The sequence below is a fragment of the Schistocerca serialis genome, chromosome 2 (assembly GCF_023864345.2).
Source record: "Schistocerca serialis cubense isolate TAMUIC-IGC-003099 chromosome 2, iqSchSeri2.2, whole genome shotgun sequence".
NCBI classification, from domain to species: domain Eukaryota; kingdom Metazoa; phylum Arthropoda; class Insecta; order Orthoptera; family Acrididae; genus Schistocerca; species Schistocerca serialis.
Genome location: NC_064639.1, coordinates 312539883 through 312561040, shown reverse-complemented (window position 1 = coordinate 312561040; position 21158 = coordinate 312539883). Strand labels below are relative to the sequence as shown.

The window sequence follows — 21158 nt, the reverse complement described above, 5'->3', positions numbered from 1 at the left end:
CTATACAAGGGCGATGTACTTGAGGACAATATTATGGAAATTGAAGAGGATGTAGATAAAGATGAAATGGGAGATACAATACTGCGTGAAGAGTTTGACAGAGCACTGAAAGGCCTAACTTGAAACAAGGCCCCGGGAGTAGACAACATTCCATTGGAACTACTGACAGCCTTGGGGGAGGTAGTCCTGACAAAATTCTACCATCTGGTGAGCAAGATGTATGAGACAGGCGAAATACCCTCAGACTTCAAGAAGAATATAATAATTCCAATCCCAAAGAAAGCAGGTGTTGACAGATGTGAAAATTACCGAACTATCAGTTTAATACATCACAGCTACAAAATACTAACGCGAATTCATTACAGACGAATGGAAAAACTGATAGAAGCCGACCTCGGGGAAGATCAGTTTGGATTCCACAGAAATGTTGGAACACGTGAGGCAATACTGACCCTACGACTTATCTTAGAAAATAGATTAAGGAAAGGCAACTCAACGTTTCTAGCATTTGTAGACTTAGAGAAGGCTTTCGACAATGTTGACTGGAATACTCTCTTTCAAATTCTAAAGATGGCAGGGGTAAAATACAGGGAGCGAAAGGCTATTTAAAATTTGTACAGAAACCAGTTGGCAGTTATAAGAGTCGAGGGGCATGAAAGAGAAGCAGCGGTTGGGAAGGGAGTGAGACAGGGTTGTAGCCTATCCCCAATGTTATTCAATCTGTATAATGAGCAAGCAGTAAAAGAAACAAAAGAAAAATTTGGAGTAAGTATTAAAATCCATGGAGAAGAAATAAAAATGTTGAGGTTCCCAATGACACTGTAATTCTGTCAGAGACAGCAAAGGTCTTGGAAGAGCAGTTGAACGGAATGGACAGTATCTTGAAAGGAGGATATAAGATGAACACCAACAAAAGCAAAACGAGGAAAATGGAATGTAGTCGAATTAAGTCGGGTGATGCTGAGGGAATTAAATTAGGAAATGAGACACTTAAAGTAGTAAAGGAGTTTTGCTATTTGGGGAGCAAAATAACTGATGATGGTCGAAGTAGAGAGGATATAAAATGTAGACTGGCAATAGCAAGGAAAGCGTTTGTGAAGAAGAGAAATTTGTTAACATCGAGTATAGATTTAAGTGTCAGGAAGTCGTTTCTGAAAGCATTTGTATGGAGTGTAGCCACGTATGGAAATGAAACATGGACGATAAATAGTTTGGACAAGAAGAGAATAGAAGCTTTTGAAATGTGGTGCTGCAGAAGAATGCTGAAGATTAGCTGGGTAGATCACGTAACTAATGAAGAGGTATTGAATAGAATTGAGGAGAAGAGGAGTTTGTGACACAACTTGACAAGAAGAAGGGACTGGTTGGTAGGACATGTTCTGAGGCATCAAGGGATCACAAATTTAGCATTGGAGGGCAGCATGGGGGGTAAAAATCATAGAGGGAGATCAAGAGATGAATACACCAAACAGATTCAGAAGGATGTAGGTCGCAGTAAGTACTGTCAGATGAAGAAGCTTGTACAGGATACAGTAGCATGGAGAGCTGCATCAAACCAGTCTCCGACTGAAGACAACAACGACAACAACAACATTATTTTGACAGAGCAGGACACAGATTGTGGTACAAAATGCACAAGAAGACAACACCACTGAGAGTTGTATTATCAATTTCTGGCTAAATTCATCCATGCAATTATGTTTTATGCCTTAAAGATGAGCTCTCCAATTCGCACAATGAATTTTCTGCCCATATTGAAAAATTAAAGCTATCACCAGCTGTATTTACAAATCTAATCAGTAATTTATTCTTATTAATCATAAAAACTTTAAGTATACAAAAACAGTAACTTGTAAGTTAAGAATACCATTCAAAAAAGTTATACAGAGCTGGCACTTTTTCATGCTTATATGTGGTGCAAACTTGGGAGTCCTATGTATGACAGGCTGTAAAAATGGAACCAAAGGAGATACTGAGCTGAAACTTTGTACACACCATCCAACACATTGTGGAACCTTCCCATAAAATTTCATTAGATTCAGAAATGGTCAATGAGGGACACCTGGTCCACTTGATGTGGAATGATCTGGATACTATCTTAAAGAAGGTCATCATCGTGTTATGCTCTTATAGTTCTATCATCAGTTCATAGCGGCCCATATCTTAAGATGACATACTATTCCTACATAATATCAATATCGCATTACAGGGGTGTCTGATTTCACCGGTGTGCTTTGACCCATGACATCATCAACATGGCGGACCCCCTACTTGCAGCACATCTGATATGGTGAGTACATCACTACATACACACACACAACTAAAAATAAAAATGACAAGACAATATTTCACTCCAGCAATACAATGAAACTAATGGAACAACTGTAGGTGGTAGGGTGTTCAGGGCAGGAGCAAGCTAAATACACAACAATATGGAAAACAGCACCACCTCAAAACATATGGCATCCACAATACAAAACACCAAAAATCCTCAAAATATGACACAATGTTACAAACACACAAACCACAGAAGCCACACCTTTCACTGTACCTATGTAGCTGAAATGAAAGCCTCCACACAAAAAAAACCAACACATTCAACTGCAAAATTCTGTACCATAAATTTTGCTTCATGTTTATAGCTCAAACAAAGCCATTAATACCCGAAACAAAAGTCAAGACAAAAATACTGCATTGCAAGTTGCACATAGCCTACAGAGATCAACACACAGCCATGAAACCATAACCTCTCACACAAATCGAAAACCACAACCCAAGATTCATTCAAACAATTAAAATGAAAACAAACCACAAATAATGCAAGAAAAACAAAATAAAACACAAAAAATTTACTTGCCATCCAAAGCCACCAACAAATACACCTATAAACAATCCTGTCGGATGAACATCCGCAACTGAGCATTATACTAGAGGTTGAAAATACTGCTTTCTTTTGTTGTCATGACCAGTTTCGGGCTATCATAAGCCCATCCTCAGATGTCGTAACAGTGCTGTGGCCCCCGAGTGCCATGGTGGACGTGTACTAGGCGCGCTGCGCTACCTATGAGCGCACATAGGTAGCACAGCTATGAGCGCACATAGGTAGCACAGCGCGCCTAGTACAAGTCCACTGCAGCACTCGGGGGCCACAGCACAGTAGCGGCATCTGAGGATGGGCTTATGAGAGCCCAAAACCAGTAATGATAATAGAAGAAATTTACAACTGAAGTGGTATTTTCAACCTTTAGTAAATACACCTATGTTGGCCACCACCCTGCCCTCTCCCCTTTTACCACACATTATCCAAAAAAAGATCCTCCCAACAACACCAGCCTGCAAATGCCCTTCCCCTATAAACAAACATCAACCCACCAATATCACTCCCAAACACTACACCTACAAAGAAAAACAACACACAATATTTTTTTATTTTTACTTTTTTAAAGAGGTTGTCAAAAATCAAAACAAAGCAACTCTTAAGTCCATTGTGCCCACACAAAACCTGACCCATTACCTCACAAACCACACCATCAACCCCCCCCCCCCCCCCCTCTTCACTAAACCCAAACACGCCATATCACAACCCGTGGCCTATACAATCTTCCTATTGCACTAAAAAAGATACCTGAAATACTCAATAATTTTCTGAAACTCTCTTCCACCAGCAAATTGGAAGAGTTCCCCCCACCCCACCCCCCCCAAAAAAACCTCCATTGTAATTGTGCAAGCACCGGTCTCATAATCCTTAAACTCAATGCTATGATTTACAACCAAATACTCAAACCTCCTTTTTCCCAAACCCCTCTAAGAAGAAATATATTCTTGCATCAGTCTCACTGGTTACCTCTTAGTCTACACCCGAAAATCACAATCTGAATATCCACTCTTCTGAAATAACAGCTCTCTCAGACACACAAACCAACACAAGAACACCACTTCCCATACTAACTCCTCCCAAACTCAACTTTTCCCTACGCTTCACAACTTGGAACACAATTCCCTACAAAAAGAAAACAAATCTGACGTTTATACAATGCTCACACTTACTCCTGTCTCATGCACACGAAAATCTAAAGAGCACGGAAAATAAAACCATAAGTAAAACAATCTCCCTGATGGCTAACCTATATCTCTTGAACAAGGTCCCCAGCCTAATGGATTGCCAAATACTGTCATTGCAACACTGCGGCATGTAGAGATCCCTGGTATCAGAAGCCAGGATTCTCGTCAACTTCAATCTCACCACAAACATGGCAACTCACAGTTGGCAATCAAGCCAAACTGCTGCAACAACCTAATTGTCATAATTATGTCATCGTCTGACAACACAGAGCAAAGAACTATAGAATTTATCCATTGTTAACAAAAAAAGATAAATATTATCACATATGCGTAATGCATAACATTGACACAATTGTTAAACTATAGCCGCGTAAGGGTAGTAGCAGCAGTAGCAACAGTTGGGCTCATGGTACAGAACTATTTAAAAAAAAATTACTGGGTATTCTTATTGCACCAAGTGAATGCATCTAGCAATCTGTTGTGCATATCCGGGGAAATATTACTAAGTTGGGCTCATGGTACAGAACTATTTAAAAAAAAATTACTGGGTATTCTTATTGCACCAAGTGAATGCATCTAGCAATCTGTTGTGCATATCCGGGGAAATATTACTAAGTATTTCATTAATAGTTCTACACAAAATCTTTAAAACAACACCCAGTTTGGACTCACAAGAACAAACAAAAAATAAGAACAATGTTTTACCTGGAAATAAAATAGTATAATAAACTGCTCACGTAGATAAAAAAGATTACTAAAATACATCTGTTAAGAAAGGTGGTTAAAATAAAATGCATATTATACAATTAAAGATTACTTAGGCTCGGAGTAATGACAACACAACACTTTTACTAGAAAATTATGTGCCAGAATCTACAGTGTCTGATAGTAATATCTTGCCATTCTCCTGAGCCCAACATCTCACTTAGTACAGGAGGGAAGGACAGGTGGAATGTGGACTCCATTTCTTCAGATGGCCTGAGGTGAGGACATGAAGTGCATGGGGCACACCTGTACGTTTACGAGTGTGGAGTCATTTTTCCGAACAGAATAAACTCACTGTAAGGGGTATAGTAGCACGTTCGTGTTCCAGGAGTTGCAAGAGGGTGTCCTCCGTATGTGCAGCAATGCGGTGCAAAACTACGTTTTACATTATAAATTATGTGGATCACACTGTGTGTAAATCAAAGAACATTTTACACCAGGGACAAATCGAATAAGGCAGAGCACCTGTTAGACACCAACCTCATATTCAGAAGGCTGGAATTTTCTCTATCCAGCTGTCATAATTTAGGTTACTGTTGGTTTTCCTAACTAACTTAATTCAGGAAACTCTCAGGATGGGTCCTTCAGCAAAGTCATGGGTAATCAACTTTTACCTGCATTGACAAATAAATCAATCAAATCAAACCATATTGCTACAGAAACTGAGGCAATATGGCACTGAAGGCACCCCCCCCTCCCCCTAGAATGGATGAAACATTTGTTACCAACGGAAACTGAGAGGCCACATTAAAAAATTGTAGCACAGGAGGAAACATTATTTCTGGTGTCCTGCATATTTCTACATCTGGACCATTCGTGATCAACATAAATGATAGCAGATTAAAAATGTGTGGAAGACTGGGACTGAAAACTGGGACCTTTGCCTTTTGCATGCAAATGCTCTGCCGATTGAGCCATCTGAGCATGACTCACAATTGGCCCTCACAGCTTTTCTTCCACCAGTACCTCATCTCCTCCCAGCCACCAGCAGAAAGAACTGTTAACAAAGGCTACTTTTCATACTTTCACTTAATACTGTCTTGTGTAGTTTTCTGTGGCAAGGAAGTTAAAACGAAGTATTTCTTCTACAGAAGCAGCCACTGAGAATATTATGTATTGTTGATGATGGCACATTTTGCAGAAACCTCTTCAGGAACCTTGGGATTTTTGAATTTACAAGCCAATACATATACTCCACAATGATACTTATTAATAATTATGAGTGAATATAGAATAATCTCAGCTGTTCAGAACCAAAGTACTGAAAGAGAAAATAAGTTCAATATAGATTACAAGTCACTTTCTATAAATTTCTTCTGGGTTGTATCCTATGTCAAACTGTAGAATGCCCTCTTGTAGGGTTCTGAAAGGTTTTATATTCTGGTACCAACATCTATAATGGGTTGCAGATGAGATATGTAATTGGAAATCCCCCAGGTACTGAAAAAAAATACACATCCAGTTGAAAGGTTAAGGTAAACAAACAGTTGAGATGGCAGCAATGCCTTTAACAAGTATATAACTTGTCTCTGATCATTAGGTCTCACAATATGGCAGTGATGCCAAAACATAACTATTCACAAAACTTGAAACTTATCTCTCATCCCATTTGCTACTAGATTCTGTATATTTTGTCAGTATTAAAGATAGAGTATGTGATGCTGGCTGGGAAGATAGGACAGCAAGTATCAAAAGCTTTTATTGTAGAGCCAATCACATTTAGGAGCATCACATATGGGGGTGGGTCATATCCCCGATGCAGTTCCTGGTTGGTAAAGTTGAATATCTGTTCACACATATTACTGTAACCAGAGATTGTTTTACGAGAATTTAACTCCATCAGCTGAACATGTTTTCGAGTGGCTTGGATATCCAAATAAGTGGTAAAAACAACATGGTAATTTTTTGTCAAATTAAGTAACACCACCATTGATAGTACAAATGCAGCAGTGTGCAACAAAAAGCAACCTTCTGAACATTGTAACTCACATGGATCAACTGACGGAGCTGTTTTCAACATTGAATGCATGATTCACAATTATGCATTTGGAGCAAGTTCATTTTGATCTTTATGGACACTGAATTTACACAATATTGGATCATGCAGGGTAGACTAACTACTGGAGTCAACTTTGCATGTTATTCAGTCCCATATGCATGTCTTGTACAGTAGAAAATACAAATGTCAATGTAAAGGCAAAATAACAATATAAAGGGCTTTTTTGGGATTATTACATTGAAACGGGAACTGGAATTGTTTAAGGCCTCACATTAGGGCAGATTATGAGAAACAATTATTAAAATCCATCGATAAATATTGGAAAATACAAATCAGTTTATATAATGTATTGGAGCGGCAATAGCATAGCTTTATCAAATATTCCAAATGTACCTTAACCAACGAACAAAATCTTGTTCCAGCTTTCTCCATTGCTGTTAGGTAAGAATACCATCATTACCATAAATCACTCTTACTAACGGTTAACTAGCAAAACTGTTCTGAAATAAGTGTGTTATGGTTCGCTATAATCGAGAATAGTTCTGTACCAACAAGATATCAGCTTTGCATTAAGCAAGCAGTGTCAATTGACTGCAAAACTGCAAATGTCATGTATAGTGAACTTAAAATCTTGAGCTACCAGCAAATGGTTCAGGAAATATCGCGGTAACATACGAAAAACTTTGGGTACTTCATTGACCGAAGCAGAAGACTGTCAAGACAACCCATTGTCGACGAACAATCATCAATAAAGGGGCAAACTGATGCAAATCACTGTCATCACTGCAGTTTGGCAATATTTTATGTTTTAAGCCGCACGGGGGACCCATCCAAGACTGTCATTTTCATTCATGTCAATAATGTTCCACAACTAAAATATGCTTTCACTCTTAAAGTAGCAAGCAGATGGCGTACCTCTTTCCTTACTGTCGTGGATTTTTAAATACTCATTTAATTACGTCATCAGTATAACGTTTCTGCTTCCACAGGAAGAATATTTTACACGCAACGTAATGTCAACGAAATCAACATCAAATTCGGCAGCCATTGTTTACAACTGTACACAGACTTGTCACAAACAAAGATTACACATTTACGTCACTCTTCATGATTGGCTGGCTTACGATGAGTTTCTCAACATCTCTGTCCAGAGATATTAAAAACCGGTGGTGCGTCTTTGTTTACTGTCTGCGGGTCAAAGTATGACGACTCTGGTATGACATGATTAAGAAACATGGCTGCGGAAATTAAACCTGTATCTTCGAATAGTGCCAGATTTAGTGTAACTAAAAAGCCTACCTTGCTTCACAAACTCGAAGGTTGTAACGACGATGTAAATGCTGCCTTAATCATTCCAGGCGAGGATGGCGTCATTAGTGTATGTGACGACCGGTGAGTTTACTTCTGTTAATGACATTAGTTCCTTCACCCAAGTGTAGAGTTAGTATTACTCTCGAATTATGTTGACCTCTCGTCCAGATTCTTTTGGCAGCCTTTATGTATGACTTAATTGCCCCAGTGAAAACTGCAAAGCGACAGCAAAGTGGTGACAAACGTAACGTTGACAACAAAGTACAATAATGAGTGGCCAAACAGTTTCTAGACAAAATCAGACGAGTACACAAATTAGAAATATTCGTATTTTTGTTTAATGCCGTCGTATTGTTACCAGTGTACACATTCTTATATGTTGCGGGGTATGGAGAACATGAATCTTGCGACACTTAAATAGATTATAAATTCTCTCTCATTGCAACCGGTAATCAACAACGAAATAAAGATTCATTAATTTGAGTTAGCGGATACTACATATACCACGAACAGATAAGAGTTAGTTTCGGAAATAAAACCACTAACGGTATTACAAAATTTATCATGTCAAAAAAAAAAAATAGTAATTCTCTGTAGCTGTATAAGTTATGGCAGTAATCAGTCTCATAACATTAGTAGTTTAAATGGTTGTTGCTTATATGTGCAGATCACTATATAATTCTGACTTTAACCCTTCATCTGGTGTTACCTGCTTAGGGCTACCACAACACACATCTGTATGCGGTAAAATAATCTATTGTGTCAGAGTGTTTAATGTTGCTGTTGTGTATTCCCGTTTATCAGGAGCTGGGTAGATCCAGCAAAGGCTAAGATATAGTTTCATTAGAGTGTGTTGTTTTTTATAGCATAGATTTATGACACAAATTATTTACAAAAGTGAGTAACTTCTCATAGAGTTCACAGCCATGTAGAACATATTAAAAGAGATCATATTCATCATTGAATATGAAGTCCCGAAAACTACAGACTCTATGAATTGGTAGAGGTTGACTGTGGGAAAGATCATTTTGCATCCTGGAGAAAAGTAAGAACATGCGAGGCAATACTGGGTTTAGGTGTTTCTATCTTACAAGGGAAACTCCCCATTGTATCTCCCTCAGATTTAGTGGTAAAATGGCCCAGTGGATAGCCTGTTACAAACCGAACACAGATCAAGCAAAAGAACAGGAACAAGGTGTACTGAGCTTTGAAAAAGGAAGCAAAATAGAAATTGTGCATGGTCCAAGCTTATGATGTGCAACATCAAGCAAGCAGCCACAATCATGGTGGTGTGGTTGTGTGGCCACAGTGTTGGACTGCTAAGTGAGAGGTCCAGCAGGCTCTAGCCTCACTCGTACCCTGGATTTCTTCTATAGCCTTGGCAATTGTCAGAATATGCATTGGTTAATGTGATGAGTAATGAGCAACTGAGATGGTGCATAGACGTCTCACAGAAATTGAAATAACAAACAGGTGTGAACAGTGTTACAACAAAGGAATGCAAGGGTCAGAACATGGTACTTGTTTGGAATGAATAAGAGGTACATACGTCTGGAGGTACCTTCCTTACATCTTGCTGTTGCAGACAGATGTTACATCACGACAGACACAAATTTGAATACAGCAAAAACACACATCAATGAATGAAGGGACAGTTCAAAGTTCCGTGGAAAAGAAAATATGGGTCAGGAGGGACATTTGAACGTGGATCTCCCCCTTCGCAGTCCAACACTATGACCATATAATCAAGACACTGTTGTTGTTGGAGTTTGCACATTTTGAACTTGGGTTGTTCACTGTTTGAATTTTCCTGCTTTTTTCAAAGTTCAGTACAGCTTCTTCTTATTTACATGCTCCATATGTGTTGAGTTTATGACGGGCTAACCAATTGGCCATCTTACCACTAAATCTGAGAGGAGTGCAATAGGGAGTTTCCCTTATTAGGAGTCAGGTTGAAGAAAGGCAAACCCAAACTTATATATCATTTGTAGATTTAGGAAAATACGCTCATATTCAGGGGGGGGGGGGGGGGACGACCCCAGAACACCTTGAATTACTGGAAATAGGACGTTCATATTCACAGGACATTTAAATTAGTATCTTCAACAGAAATGATTAACATTTCAGTCACTGCAGTCCATCATGTGTCCTGTTGCCTACTAGGTACAGGGTCCACCATGGGCCCTGAAAACTTGTTCCATGCGAAGTGGAATTGACTTGTATAAGGTGTGAATGGCGTTTGTGGTATAGCCATCCATGCTGCATCCACCGCTTTCCAAAGTTCATCTGCAGTGGTTGGCATTGGGTCACAACACTGCACCCTTCGTTTCACCATATCCACACATTTTTGGCTGGCAACAAGTCTGGTGATCTTGCAGGCCAGGGCAAAAGGTTGACATCTTGTGACACCAAGAAGGCACATGTTTGTGCAGCAACATGTGGTCATGCATTATCTTGCTGAAAAATGGCATCTGGGGTGTTGTGCAGAAAGGGTATAGCTACAGGTCGCAGGATGTCATTCGCATAGGTCACACTGGTCTCAGTACTCTGGACATTCACCAGCTGTGATTTGTGGATGTATCCAATAGCATTACACACCATCAGACCCCGAGTTGGTGCTGTATGTCTTGGGCGAATGCTGTCACTTTGATGCCGCTCCCCCTGTCTATGGTGAACCAAAATTCGGCCATAATTTTCAACCTAACAGAACTTGGATCCATCTGAAAACACTATTTGATGTCATTCTGTACACTGTTGCCATCTAGCATGTTTCTGCACATTCGTCAAAGGTAGGCAGAGAAGTGGATGATGCACATGTAACCTGTGCCTTAATAAATGGTGTGGACCGTCATCCCTGACAGTGTATGGTATGATACATTGTTCCACTGTTGCGCCAGAACTGAGGAGGGTGTAGATCTGTCCTACAGTGCCATTCAGGTGAGGTGTTGATCTTCTCGGGGCGTAGTCTGTGTGGCATAACCTAACCCATCTTGTCGTATTCTACGACGTTCCTGAACCATTATGCACACACCTGTTGCACTACCCAAACACTTCGTCCCACACGAGCAACAATTTCCCTGATCGATATATCGCATTGTCTCATGCCAATAACAGGCAGTCATTCAAATTCACTGATTAGACAGTATGGTTTGCGCATACATCTGTGAGGCACCCTGCACGTCTGCTCAAGTCAGACTAATCCTATGCCTTAGGTTTATAGTGATAACAAGAGCTGCAGGCACATTTTACCAGTAGGTGGCGTTGTGCTACGATATAGATGTTGACCTTGAATCCATGGGCCGACATGATTCAAATGATAATCATTTCTGCAGAGCATGCTGATGTATGTATCGTGTGGATATAAACATGCTATCTCTGGTTGTTCAAGGTGTTCAGTTTTTTTTTTTTTCTTTTTTTTTTTTTTTTTTTTTTTTTTTTTACTGAACAAGAGTGTATTTTGATGGTAGTGACTGGATTACACTCTTAAATTTCAAAGGTAGCAAATATAAAATACAGGGAGTGAAGGCCATTTACAACTTGTACGGGAACCAGACTGCAGTTACAAGAGCTGAAGGGCATGAAAGGAAAGCATTAGTTGAGAAGGGACTAAGGGAAGGGTGTGGTATATCTTCAATGTTTTCCAATATGTACACTGAGCAAGCAAAGAAGGAAAGGGACTTAATGTTCATGGAGAAGAAATAACTTTGCAGTTTGCCAATGCCATTGTAATTGTCATACAGTAAATGACTTGGAAAAGCAGTTGAATGGAATAGATACTGAACTTAAAAGATGTTATAAGATGAGCATCAACAAAATTAAACAAAGTTAATTAAATTTAGTCAAATTAAATCAGGGAGTGCTGAGGGAACTAGATTAGGGAGCAAGATTCTAGAAGTATAAGATGAGTTATGCTATTCGGGCAACAAAATAACTGATGATTGCTGAAGTAGAGAGGAAATTCAAGTGTTAGTAACTCTTTCCTGGAAATTTGTCTGGAGTATAGCCTTGTATAGAAGTGAAACATGGACCATAAGCAGCTCAGACAAGGGGAAGTGTTTCAAATATAGTGCATAGAAGAATGCTGAAGATTAGGTGGTCTGATTGTGTAACTAATGAGCAGATACTGTACAGATTTGTGGAGAAAATAAATTTTTACACAATTTGACGAAAAAAAAAAAAAAAAGATTGTTTGGTAGGATACAATCTGAGGTGTCAAGGAATTGCTAATTTGGTATTACAAGGAATTGCGGGATGGTAAAAACTGTAAGAGGAGATTAAGGGATAAAAACAGTAAGCAAGTTCCAATTGAAGTAGGTTGCAGTAGTTCTTCAGAGATTACAAGGCTTGCACAGGATGGACTAGGGTGAAGAGCTACACCAAACCAGTATTCAGATTGAAGACCATAACAACAGATGTGTGTTTCACCTTAGGCATGACCAAATTGCTTATTATAGTTGAGCTGCCATATGTTGATTCATGACAGTTGCAGTGGGCTGGGAGCAGTAGAAATGGCAACACCACAATGTTGTTACAGGTCTATAGGTGCCTATTGTTTTTGTTTGTACTTATTAGAGGTTAGCAGTTGAAAGGTGGTAACAGTGCTCCAAGCTTTCAGTGATCACCTTACGCTGTATGGACGAAAGTCCATAACACATAGTGCTATACCCCTGCAAGCATTGAAAACATTTGAATTAGTAATTTCACATTACTCATTGTGGCCATAAATTTATAGCTTCATTTTTGTCACAGTCCTGGACAAAGTAAAAATCTGTATGGTTTATGGCTACGTGACAGGAATGACATCAAATAATGTTTTCAGATGGATCCAAGTTCTATTAGGTTGAAAATTATGGCCGCATTTTGGTTTCTAGTCGTTTCAGAAAAATTTGAGAAAGTGTTCTACTAAATTCTGAATCATCCTGCTGAGCATAACTTGCCTGCTTGACAGTTTGCTTTCGTAAAAGTTTCTGCGCAGAGAAAGGTATACAAGCCTTCACAAATAAGTCACACAAGACATAGCAAGAAAAGTTATTCTTTGACTTTGCCAAAGCCTTTGATTGTGGGAATCACGCAGCTCTACTTGGACTTTGTGAGTTTCCCTTGCATGCTTAGGATTCTGTCTTCATAACAAAGCAGTGTGTCATTGTAATGAAATTTACCTCACTTGCAAGGGTCTCCTAAGGATTGTTACTGACCTGCGCTTATGCTTAATCTGCATAAATGATCCTCCAGTGGCTTTAAAGGATGGATTAGACACTATAATTGCTTCATAGTTGATGTAATAATCTTAAGAGATTCAGCAACTATTTAGATATTTAAGATAATTCTCATTTATTGTTGTATCTTAGTTGCACATTTTTATTTAAATTACATATTTCAGTCATTCTGGATTTGCACATTTGTAATTAGACTACATGTTTTGGTCATTCTGGATCATCTTTGGATCTAAGTAGTTGCGTCAGTGTCTAGTCAGAACCCACATCAGATTACTTAGATCCGAAGATGATCCAGGGTGATAGAAACATGTAATCTAATTAAAAGTGTGCAACTGAGACCTAATGATAAAATGACAATTATCTTAACTGTATTTGCTGATGATGCAAAGATATGACCATATAATCAAGTGTCTTAACTCGACTGTAAACAGAATACCCTGTGCAAAATACTGTGGAACATAACTGGATAATAGGTAACAATTGGGTCAGCACGTAGATAATATATCAAGAAGCTTATTTCAACATATTTAGTTGGTGGATATCTCTCTCATGATGTGGACAAAAATTGTAGCATTTTTTCTCCTTGTCTCAAGGAATTATTTCCCAGAGCAGTGCACTTAAAGTTAAGTATAGAAAGTATATATTCAGCAGAAACAGCCAGTGGAAATTCTGTGTCAAGTAAACAACTTTTAATCTTGCCTAGGCTTCTTTAGGGAGCTTGCAATTCTTACACTATCTTCCTGGTACAGTTTTTTTCCTTGGCAGTTCTTATTGGTGGTGTTAAAATAAATTTGAGCTGGACTGTGGTTTGCACAATCACAATGCAAGGCACAAAAATAAATTTAGTGTATACTGCCTCCTTGTCTAGTGTTTGAAATGGAGCAATGTAATCTGTTGCAAAGATATTCCACAAGTTCCATCCAACATGGAACAAGAAATTTGGAATCCCCACAAATTCAAAAGGAGCATTCCATGCCAAGATTCTAATTTGAGAAAAAGTTCTTGTGTGGCCATCAAGGATTTTGGTAAAATTTTGTATGAACATTCACACATGATGTAATTTCGTAGGCCCCTCAGCTGGTGGACATTAGGGAAGTGCCTGATTCCACCTGTCTGCTTTGACCCATGATGTCAGTATGGCAGAAACACCTACTTCCAGTGTATACAAAATGGCGCTGATGTCATCACCGTACACGTATGTCAACAAACGTGAACAAAGGTAAAAACACAAGAACGTCTTACTCCAATAATAAAATGAAAATAACAATAGTCACAATAAATAGGGCGGGGACAAGCTAAATAAATAACAGTACAAAACATCACACCATCCCAAAACAAATATTAAAAAGAAATCTCAACTTGACATGATGCTTCAGCCACCAAACCAACAGGAATCGTACCGTCCACTCAACCTAGCTAGCTCGAACAAAGCCCACAGTACCAAGAAACCAATGTCTGATATGACATTTTCCTTGACCCAATTGATACCTACTGGCAAACCACAAATAAAAATAAAATAAAAAGAAACCACAATCACAAACTTCACACACCTACATAACTCACAAAATGCCACCGAAACCAAAATCTCAACAACTCGTAAACCATAAAAACAATAAAAACACATATTCACTAGATGAGTTAAAACACAATCTAAATCTATCTCTCTCTCTCTCTCTCTCTCTCTCTCTCTCTCTCTCTCTCTCTCTCTCTCACACACACACACACACACACACACACACACACACACACACACGAAAAGAAAAAACATAATGACAAACACCAAACTAATCAGATGTCACAAAAACAGTCAAGGGTCATTCCATATCAAATCACCCAATAAAAAATAAATTTTACACCCACCTCCTTAGATTTTCATGAAATGTGGCTCAAATGGTTCTAATACCATCCTGACAACACCTGCAAATTTTTTTTGCTTTATCTCTTATAGTTTTTTTTATAAATTTTTAAAGTTTTTATGTTTTGCGTTTTCCGAACCTTCGGAAATGGTAAATTTAATTTGTATTCAAAACTTTAAAATTGCCTATCTTAAAAACTCTTTTAGATAACATCATGAATTTTTGCAGCAAGTTTATTATACATATTTGAAGATAAAAATGATACTATTAAAATATATATTATTTTTTTTCATAGAAAATATAAATATATGATTTTTTTTTAACGGATGTTTTGTTTTATAAGAATTGCAATATCTAGAGTCTCAGACCTGATAGAATGCTCAAATTTGTTTTAATTTACTCTTAAACATATAGGCTACTTGATAAAACAAAAATAATGATGACTTTTTAACATGTTTATTAATTATAGTAGATTACATTAGAATTATGTACAAAGATAGTGTACTTACGACACTCATGTATAACCCAACTGATTGCTTGAAACATTGAATTTTTTGAGTCATTTTGTCTTTTTATAAACATTAATGCTGATTCAAACTGTTTTTCCACTTCATCCAAGAGCTTTCAGTTCTTTTGATACAGTCTTTTTTGAAGTAATACATTCTTCCAGTGCCGCTTGATTGAGGTGCGTCTACTACACAGACTATGTGCTCCAAAGGCACTATGCAAGAAACTTCTCTTTCAGGCCAATAAAATGATGCAGCTGGTCCTGAAGGAAGTAGAAATAGAATTTCTGCATCTTCTTAATCATTGAATATTATTTTTACCAGTCCAAAGTACCAGTTACCATCATAATTTGCAGCCACATAGCTATTTATGGATGGTTCAACACGAACCCAATCAGAAGAAGAATGGAAAGAAAAGACTAAGGAGGATTTTACACTATCTGTAGTCCTTCTAATTTCAAGGTTGTTTGTTGGAAGTGGTTTGAAGTTATGAAAACTTCTTGTTCCAGGAATGGTTCGGGTTGCTGAAAAACGTTTTTCTAGTTTTAACCATAGCAAATCAGCTTCTTTTTTTGCCAATAAAGTGAAAATGAATGTTTTCAATATTTTTTTCACAAAACTTGTACATATCAATTGCTGTCGTTATTTGTTCTTCGTCTGAAAACTGTAGACTGGCTTTCCTTAAAATTCTTTTAATAGTTCCTCCTAGGCCATCACAAATTGACTTCCCATGACTTGTTGCAAAAAAAGAGTGTTGGGCCTTCAAATTAAAGCCTCTCAAGTGTTCAGTTAAATTTTTAAAACTGTTTCTATTTTTGTACTGCCCAGCACAACCATCTGTAAAGTAGTGAACTGAGTCAATGTCAGTGTGATGCAATGACAGCCACTTTGTAATTTCTTTTTATACAAAGTTAACAAAACCAGTGTCATTATCTTGGTCATCACTAATAAAACAGTGGTTGGAAACAAAAACATTGTTTTCTTCATTTCTTAGAAAAACTCCAACTGGGTGTAGAGTACAACCACCTCTATTCCAGTTGTAACTTTGGATTTCATTTTGTATAACAAAGGAATAATTTTCACTGAAATCCATCACAATAATTGCTGTTTTGGGTGGTGGGTCTTCTTTCAATCTTTTAAAGGCTACTGATTGGGATTTTGCTATAAACGAGTGCGGGGTGAGCTTTTCCAATGACCTAACCAATAAAGAAATGTAGTCTTCAACACTGATAGACTGTTTGATCATTTCTGCCCTGTCTGTGTTAACCCACCGACTGATTACAATTTCTTCTTCTAAATCATAATCGTCACTTAGTTTTTCAGTTAAGTACTCAGTTAGTGCAGTATTTGCTGGACAGCTGTCGCAATGATGTAGCATGCAGTTTTGGTTTTCTGTGTTGCACACAAGCATCTTAATTAGACCTTTATAAGATTCTTCAATTTTCACAGCATCCAGTAATAGTTTAACATTCTGGTGGATACTGCATACACATACAGTGTGTGTGCCTGCAGCACCAGCAAGGATACACCATTTAGGTCTCAAGAAACAAAATTTTGAAGATCCTACTTCTACCTCGGGATTCTCCGATTCGAAAGAATAATGGTTCTCTCAAGTTACACAAAATGAGTCTTTATTTTCATGTACACATTTTTTTGAGCACTTACTTTGTCTTTTGTTCCAGGTAGCACTCTGGAACTTTCATCCTTTTCATAAAAGTCTGTTACAAGTCTTACTGTATTTTCAGAAAGAGTTTTACCTTTTTTTGGACCAGGAGTTTCCAAAATACCCTTTTCAGATTTTAGCTTTCTAGCTTGTCGCACCATGTACTCACTTACATTAAATTCTTTCATCACTTTATTTTGACTCCAAGAATCTGGAGCCAAGGTCAGAATCTGGATTTTTCTAGACCTCCCAACAGATGAAATCTACTCTTTCATAAGAGAAATCATTACATCAAAATCCTTTGCTTGTATCTTCTTCGTCATGATCAGAACTTGGTGCATCATATTTTAATGCTTTTGAATCCGCCTTTTTTGCAGTCTTTCCAATACTGCTAACCTTCCTTTTAAAATAAGACCCTTTATTTTGTTCTGACAAGCCATGAAGCTTTATCGGTGTTAGACCTAAATTATCAAGAGCAATGTTTGTTTGTACGAGGGATTCATTTCTGGATTCCAATGATTCTAATCAACCACGACTTCATCATCTGTTTCACTTTCATTGACTTCAACTCTTAATTTTTCCTCACAAAAGTTACGGCATGTTGAGCAAAGCTTTTGTCCAGGTTTTATGCTAACATTTTTTGTCAGTAATTGTTTAGAAAGATCCAAGCCTACACTTCTCAACGATTTTTTGATGGGCTTTTTGTGTTTTTTTAGTGGGTTACACATGTTGTTTGATGCTTTTCAAAAACATTTAAAAATTAGTAGCTGTGGTGTGAACATATATTCTTAAATTCACACAGATTAAGTCCAGATTGTAAGTGGATCTAATCTTTTTCTTCCTCACTCAATTCAGATACCAGTTGTAGCTTTTTTGAAGGTGTGTAGGTTGTTTGGAAACAGTCAGATTTTTTAAATAACACTACACTACAGGTTTGAATATCTGACATACTGATTTCACTTTTGGTCTGATTACTGTTCTGGTTACTTTTATAGGATATTGGAAAAGAATCTCTGTAAACTAAGTAACAGTACTTACTGAAAGTTCGCATAAACTTAACCGTAGGACTCACTCTGGGGTCATGGGTGACCCCAATCATCTTTATTATGGATAAAATAATATTTCTATTTCTTGTAAAAATCCAGAATTTTATGACTTTTACCACACAGTATTGTAGTTCTCTCACAAAAATTTTTAGAGCGCTTGACGCAACATTTAAATCAATAATTAACAAAAACTACTGTTGGGGGTCAATTATGACCCCAGATAGATTATATGTAACATTCATAGAATGTATAGATTATCAACTATCAATCTCTTTCTTAGGTATTTTGACTTGGTAACACTGAATTCAGGTGTTACTCAGAACTAACCTGAAACTGGAAGTTCGTTTGTACGTTTGTTGTAAGTTTGTTGTTGCAGTGTAATTTCAGCATGGATGGAATACATTTTGCTCCTGGCTATAGTGTAGAACAAGCTATGGAAGACTTATTTCGTAGCAGCAGTGATTCAGAAGGTAGTGACGCCGAAGATGATGGAACAGAGACACAGGTAGACCAAAGTGATGAAATTTGTTTACATGAATTAGAAGAAAATGATATTCTTACTGAAAATGATGACAGTGGAGAAGATGAAAGTGCAGTACTGGTAAGCAGGGGTCGGGATATTGCATGGCGTACAAAAGAACCATCAATTCGTAAATTTCCAATCCGCAAAATACAACGATTTTCACCAGGTATTCCTAGTACAGTTAGTGTTAGCTCAGCTGTTGACTGTTTCAGGCAGTTTATTACTAATGAATTGCTGGATATAGTAGTTCAGTTCACAAATCAACGAGGAAATGAATTGAAAGTGTCTGGATAATTAGTTGACTGGTGTGATACAGACAGATGCGAGCTTCTTTCATTTTTAGGCTTGCTGATTCTGTATGGCGTACAGAAGAACCAGGGGAAACCTATTGACGAATTTTGGGACTCTGAATATGGCACTCCTCTATTCCGTGCTACTATGTCGAGGAGGCGATATCAGGACATTCTGCGTTCACTTTGTTTTGATGACCGCATCACAAGACTTGAAAGGAAAGAGAGGACTGGAAATAAGGCTGAAGCTGTACAGGAAATATTTGATTTGTTTGCCGTGCAATGTCAAACATCATTTATACCTTCCAGCAACATTACTGTTGATGAACATCTTTGCGTATACAGATGTCGGTGCAGTTTCAAGGTCTACATTCCTTCAAAGCCAGGAAAGTATGGCATCAAGATATGGTGCGCAGTAGACTGTGAACATGGTTATCTGACAAATCTTCAAATGTACACTGGGAGGAGTGGTGATGTGAGAGAAGTGAATCAAGGCAAGAGAGTGGTCTTAGATTTAGTGCGTCATCTGGCTGGCAGTGGTAGGAATATTACCACTGACAATTTTTTCGCGAGCTATGACCTTGGCCAAGAATTGTTGAAAATGAAGTTGACACTTGTAGGTACTCTACGTTCTACAAGAAAAGAAGTCCCAAAAGAGTTTTTGCCTTCGAAAACTAGGGAAGAATGCACTACCAGATTTGCATACAGTGGTAAAACCCTATTAGTTTCATATGTTCCAAAAAGAAATAAGGCTGTGCTACTCCTGTCAACACAACATCAATCATTTGAAGTGCCCAAAGAAAAGAACTTGAAACGAAAACCAGAAGTAGTGATGTATTACAACTCAACAAAATCAGGTGTTGATACGCTAGATCAAATGAGCTCTTACTATTCTGTGTAAAAGGGTACAAAACGTTGGCCATTAGCAGTATTTTATGATCTTGTCGATCTAGCTGCACTCCATGCCTACAGTCTCTTCTGTGTTGCTGTTGAAAAAACAGAGACACGTCTTTTTCTAATGAAGTTGGCCAAAGAAATGGCAAAGCCCCAAGTGGAGCGTCGTTTGAGTTTACCACAATCAAGGAACAAGGATATTATTAGCAGTATCAAACGGTGTGGATTTGATGATCTGTTAGACAATGGACATCCATACGTAATACCCGACAGTCAGAAGAGAAAGCGAGGCAGATGCTCCATTTGCTCCCGATCAAAGGACACAAAATACAGTTCAACATGCAAAAAGTGTAACAAATTTGTTTGCAAGGAACATTCTGAAATAGTTACTACTTGCAAAATATGTGCAGATGACTATGGTACGGATTCCGGTTAGAATTATGTTTCCTGTTGAGTTGTTCATCACATTTTCTGTAAGTTTGAAGCCATTGTGAAACATTTATGAGTGAAACAAATTATGACTTAGAGTAATATTGTAACTTCTTATATGTAATTACTCTGCCATATGTAATTTAATTCTACTATGTACACACCTGTTAAAAAAGCTGTGAAATGTGTCTAAATAATAAATAAAATGTAAACAAACAGTATTAAATGACAGTACGTTGTTCTCTGAATGATTAGTACACACAGTCAATTGTATATTGATTGGGGTCATGTATGACCCCAGATGGAGTACTAGGGAAATTTTAGCAGAGTGAGTCCTAGGGTTAATAAAATACTGTCCAAGCACTATTTAACACTGTAATAATTTTTTACTTCAAAACACAGGAGTAACAAAACAAAATCCAAGCGTACATTGTTACTCCAAGAAGACAAAAACTTATCTTCGGTGTCTAAGTCACTTGGTACTTTTTATTTTTAAAGTATAATTAATATTATTTGAAAAATTAGATAACTATTAAACGGGTTAAAGAGCCAACATAATTTTTCTTTTATCTAGTAGCCTATACAATTAAGAGTATTT

General features: G+C 37.7%; 2 protein-coding genes across 4 annotated transcripts in view; one reads left to right on the top strand and one right to left on the bottom strand.

The window, feature by feature from the left end:
• The window catches only part of LOC126457099 (BRCA2-interacting transcriptional repressor EMSY-like), a 320327-nt gene extending 312427 nt beyond the window's left edge, over positions 1–7900 (bottom strand). For all 3 annotated transcript variants that reach the window (XM_050093126.1, XM_050093127.1, XM_050093128.1), the window contains exon 1: positions 7742–7900. The gene's annotated coding sequence lies outside the window, so the exon portion shown is untranslated. The remainder of the gene's footprint in view (positions 1–7741) is intronic.
• A 103-nt stretch (positions 7901–8003) lies between these two features.
• The window catches only part of LOC126457096 (WD repeat and FYVE domain-containing protein 2), a 77652-nt gene continuing 64497 nt past the window's right edge, over positions 8004–21158 (top strand). The window contains exon 1 of the mRNA XM_050093125.1: positions 8004–8218. Within this exon, the coding sequence (XP_049949082.1) occupies positions 8061–8218 (158 nt within the window). The 5' untranslated portion in view covers positions 8004–8060. The remainder of the gene's footprint in view (positions 8219–21158) is intronic.